At 49.0% G+C, this 4,882-nt stretch overlaps 1 protein-coding gene across 1 annotated transcript; it reads left to right on the top strand.

Annotated features, from left to right (window-relative positions):
- Positions 1-203: 203 nt before the first annotated feature.
- Positions 204-4,411, top strand: LOC119267726 (auxin response factor 1-like). The gene is made up of 14 exons (XM_037549161.1): positions 204-460; positions 561-679; positions 810-908; positions 1,050-1,106; positions 1,325-1,480; positions 1,579-1,663; positions 1,821-1,911; positions 2,040-2,204; positions 2,314-2,433; positions 2,512-2,584; positions 2,673-2,841; positions 2,938-3,590; positions 3,679-3,857; positions 3,965-4,411. Exons 1-14 carry the CDS (start codon positions 271-273, stop codon positions 4,086-4,088), a joined length of 2,280 nt encoding a protein of 759 aa, XP_037405058.1. The 5' UTR covers positions 204-270; the 3' UTR covers positions 4,089-4,411.
- The last annotated feature ends 471 nt before the right edge of the window (positions 4,412-4,882 follow it).

Below are 4,882 nucleotides of genomic sequence, written 5' to 3' on the forward strand. Positions count from 1 at the left end.
CTGCGCAAAAAGTGTTAGTCCCAAACATTTTCGCCTGCATGCAGGGGCCAGAGGAAGCATTTAATATTTTAAAAATACGCAGGGGCGTCGACGCAAAAGTTTGTTTTGTTTGAGAGGGAGTAGGGGGCAGGAGTGTTAAAGCCATAAAGGCGCAAGCCCTGTAACGCCGCCGTTGTGTGCTTCGCTCGGCTGCCTGCCGCTTCGCCTCTCGCCTCCTCCCCTCGCCTCGCCTCGCCTCGCCTCTCCACTCCCCCACCGCGCCGTTCTTTAATGGGGCGAGCCCAACAACAAACACTGACACAAGGAGAACACCACCCGGTTCCCAGACCAGACCAACTCCTCCTCCCTCCCTCCTCCCTCTCTCCCCGCCCCCACTCCTCCTTCCCTCCCTGGGAGGACAGGACAGCAGAGCCCGTCCACCACCAACCCACCGCCACCCGCGTCGCCATGGCGCAGCCTGGTGAGCGCAGTCTCCTGGTTTTTCTTGCGGCCGGCTTTGCTGCCCGCTCGTGCTCATGCGGCTGCCGCTCTCCTGTTGTCTCTTGTTGTGTCGCTGGCAGGGCGAGGACGGGACCCGGAGCTGTTCGCGGAGCTGTGGCGCGCCTGCGCCGGGCCGCTGGTGGAGGTGCCGCAGCGCGGCGAGAGGGTCTTCTACTTCCTCCAGGGCCACCTGGAGCAGGTGCGTGCGGGTGTTTCGCTCGTGAATTCTCCTTGTTTATTCTCCGCCGCTCTCCTCTGTTCCATCCATTTCCAATTCCGCCGCGGCCGGGCCACGCGCTCATCTGCTTGCTGGTTTTTTGCGCGCGCAGCTGCAAGAGCCGACGGACTCGGCGCTGCTGGCCGAGCAAATCAAGATGTTCCAGGTGCCCTACAAGATCCTCTGCAAGGTCGTCAACGTCGAGCTCAAGGTAAACAATCGCCGCCGGCCGGCCACGCAGCCGCCTTCTCTTTGCTCCTCGCCACCTGATCCTCCCTCGCGGTTCTGGCGTGAGCTCGTCGTCGTCGTAATTAAACTCTCTCTCGTGTTGTTTTTGCTCGCGGCGGCGCAGGCCGAGGCGGAGACGGACGAGGTGTACGCGCAGATCACCCTGCAGCCGGAATCTGACGTAAGTGTTCATCGCCACCCAAAGCTTTGTTCGCTGATAATTTTTTCCTTTCCTGTTATCACTATCTCGTTTGGAAATGTCCTGAATTCCGGTTTCTGAATCCGTAGTGTCGCAATTCCGCTTTTTCTTTTCTTTTATCTCTATCTGTTCTTTCTACTCGAATTCAGAGAGTGTGTCCCTCGCGTGGATTTGCGTCTTAAACTTTCTCCTGTTTGCAGCAAGACAACCTGCCCCTCATCTGCGACCCAATTCTGCCGGAGACGCCCCGGCCGGTGGTGCACACCTTCTGCAAGATCCTGACGCCGTCCGACACCAGCACCCACGGCGGCTTCTCCGTGCTCCGCCGCCACGCCAACGAGTGTCTCCCGCCGCTGGTAAGCCCAATTCCCTTGTCCTCGTTAATCAATGCATAATTGCATTATTGCATACCGTACTGCCAGGTTAAATTCCACTCTGCTTTGCTCTTGATCAGGACATGGCGATGCCGACACCGACTCAGGAGATCATCTCCAAGGACCTCCATGGATCTGAGTGGAGGTTTAAGCACATCTACAGAGGTACGCAAACTCGGTGTTTTCCTCTTATTACAGTTACCTGCAGAATTGTTCAGTGGTCATTCATCTGACTGCAGATCAGGACCAAATAAATTGCAGTTGCTGTATGTGTATGCCTTCTGCTGCCTGATCCATGCAATTCTTGGTGGTTGTTGTATAGGTCAACCCCGCAGGCACCTTCTGACGACCGGATGGAGCACATTCGTCACATCAAAGAAGCTGATGGCTGGCGATGCCTTTGTCTACCTAAGGTTGGACATCAACTGAATTCCAGTGCTTATAATTCTGTTAAACTAACCATGCGTGGCGGACAGGTTTATGCGCAATGTTTTGTGGGAAGTATGCATCATCACAAAGACATTGTGTTTTGTTTTCGCAGGAGTGAGACAGGAGAGCAGCGTGTCGGAGTGAGGCGCCTTGTGCAGAAGCAAAGCACGATGCCGGCGTCCGTTATATCAAGCCAGAGCATGCATCTCGGGGTTCTTGCAAGTGCATCTCATGCTCTCAAGACCAACTCCATCTTCGTGGTCTACTACAGGCCCAGGTTAGACCTTCTATTCCAAAAAAAAATATTATTCTATACCGCCAGTTGTTAGATAAAACTGTGCTTACTGTTTGCTAATGGAAGTTAATTTCTTGTTTGTTTTATGTAGGTTAAGCCAGAGCCAGTACATTGTCAGCGTGAACAAGTACCTTCAAGCTAGTAAGACTGGATTTACTGTGGGCATGAGGTTCAGGATGAACTTCGAAGCAGAAGATGTCCCTGTGAAGAAGTAAGGGTTTTCAGTCTGTTTGCTCATCTTCTGCCATCATCTCAGTTTCACATGGTCTCATGTATTTTAAACCTGCAGGTTTTTTGGGACTATAGTTGGTGATGGTGATCTTTCTCCACAGTGGTCAGGTTCTGAATGGAAGTCACTCAAGGTAAGATCAACACATTCTACTTTCTCTTGTTTACATTGTATTTTTCTTCTCTTTTTAAAAACTCTGATTTTATTCATGGTTTATTTAGGTCCAATGGGATGACTCGGTCGCAATTTGCAACGGCCCTGAGAGGGTTTCTCCTTGGGAAATTGACTCATCTGATGCCTCCTCACCTGCCATCAGTGCACTGCTGCAATCATCGGCGAAGAACAAGCGTCCAAGGGAGACAAATGAAAACTTTGATCTTCCATCACAGGGTATGACCTGCAGATTTCTCATTGCTCGTGCTATTATCGACAAATAAATGGAACGTTGACATCATGATGTTTTAATCTTGTTGGCTTAATCTGCAGAGCCGACTCAGGAGTTTTGGCTGTCTGGAATGACACAGCAGCATGAGAGGACATATGTTGGTTCTAGTGACCCCAACCGTATCTCTGGGTATCATCAAATTCTTTGGCCAAGCAGTGAACCCGCAGGGTATGGTGCCATGAGCAGCAGTTCGGTTTGTCAAACTCCATTGGGGCTTGGTGATGGTTGGCCCAAGGATTTCAACCCTTCAAGCCAGGGGGTCTCTCCTACCCTGTCAGAGATTACTCAGAAGCTGAATCGGGTTGCCAGCAGTGAAGGAAGAACTCCTCCTCCTTGGGCTACTGCACTTTGTGGTGGTTACCGGGCTGAGGAACCTACTTCCAAGCTGTCCTGCAACCCTACTCTGCCTCTGCCTGAACAGGTTGCACCATATCTGCCCAAAGTAGCTGAAAAGGCCAAGGAACCCGGTGTGGTTCGTCTGTTTGGTGTGAATTTGATGGAGAACACCAACAATGCTGCTGCTCCTACTGCTGGCAACGCAAGTGCCGGAGCCGGAGAAACTTCAGCCAGAGTTGCTGGTTCTGTTGAAGGCTCTGGTCAGCTGTCAGCATTTTCAAAAGTAACAAAAGTTGCGAATGAGAGCCCCCGAGAAATCCAAAGCCAACAGAGTAATGTTGGAAGGAACCGTGTGAAGGTACAACTTCTGTGTATCTCTTTCTTCCTCCTCTCCTTGGCTTGTTTAACTGTTGTCTAACCTCGTGTTGCTATTTGGTTTGTGCTAGGTTCAAATGCATGGAAATGCTGTGGGTAGAGCTGTGGATCTAGCAAGTCTGGATGGGTATGAGGGGCTGACCAGTGAACTGGAACAGATGTTCGAGATAAAGGACATCAAACAGAACTTTAAAGTGGCATTCACCGACAACGAAGGTGACACCATGAAAGTCGGAGATGATCCCTGGATGTAAGTCTGCACATGTTCTCCATCAAGCATTGATAGTTAACTGTTCCTCTGACATGATCATAATGAGTATATATAGCTGACATACATACATTCTTTGGCACCTGCAGGGAGTTTTGCCGTATGGTGAGGAAGATAGTGATCTATCCCATTGAAGATGACAAGAACATGGATCCTCGTCAGACGTCGGTCTTAGCTGCTGCTCCAGATCCGGATCCCAAGGCTAACCTTTAGAAGGGGGGAGGGGTAGGATTTTTGGATCCTTTCACAGATGAAGCATTGGTTTGCAGATTTGTGGTATTGAATCCTTTCTTCAGAAGCACCCCGAAGAAAGATTGATTGATAACATAGGTTTCCAGAAAGAAAAATGGTGGTGACAATTTCTCTTTAGTTGGCTGTCAAAGAAACAAACAAAAGATTGACAATGTCTCTTTAGTCGTTTGCTTAAATATAGTCAAAAAAACCGTAAAGGAATAAAGTCCAGGAGGTATAAAGACTTCTGGTGTAAGTTGTGTACATATTATATGAGAGATGACAATCATATGACATCTAGTTTATGTTCTGTTTTAACTTCCTCTTGCGTTCAGGCTGAATTTGGTGATAAATGTTGCGACTAGAATTATCTTGATGGTAGCTTTCAATGCTGATCGGTATAGTGCTGGTTAGTTCTACACTGGTTTTGTGCTTGATGCTTTTCACGGCTTAGGTCCTCTTTGATTCAAAGGATTTTCATAGGTATTTTAAAAGATCGGAATCCTTAGGCCCTGTTCGTTTAATCCCCTTGCCAAAGGGATTGAAGGGGATTGGAGAGGTTTGAGGGAGATTTTGACTTGCAAAGGATTTAATCCCCTCCAGTCCCTTTCAAACCACTTCAAACCCTGCCTAACCGAACAAGCGCTTAGGAAATTTTCCTATGTTGGTCGTTTGATTTGTAGGATTGAATCCCTATAGAACTTCTTTAAAAGATTAGAATCCTTAGGAATGTTTCCTATCTTGGTTGTTGGATTCGTCGGATTGACTTATATAGA

This window comes from Triticum dicoccoides, chromosome 3A (genome assembly GCF_002162155.2).
Source record: "Triticum dicoccoides isolate Atlit2015 ecotype Zavitan chromosome 3A, WEW_v2.0, whole genome shotgun sequence".
In the NCBI taxonomy this organism is placed as follows: Eukaryota; Viridiplantae; Streptophyta; class Magnoliopsida; order Poales; family Poaceae; genus Triticum; species Triticum dicoccoides.

Coding starts and splice junctions, on each gene's coding strand:
- LOC119267726 (XM_037549161.1), top strand. CDS start 271: ATGGGGCGAGCCCAACAACAAACACTGACACAAGGAGAACACCACCCG. Junction 680..809: donor TCCAGGGCCACCTGGAGCAG/GTGCGTGCGGGT, acceptor TTGCGCGCGCAG/CTGCAAGAGCCGACGGACTC. Junction 3,591..3,678: donor TTGGAAGGAACCGTGTGAAG/GTACAACTTCTG, acceptor GGTTTGTGCTAG/GTTCAAATGCATGGAAATGC.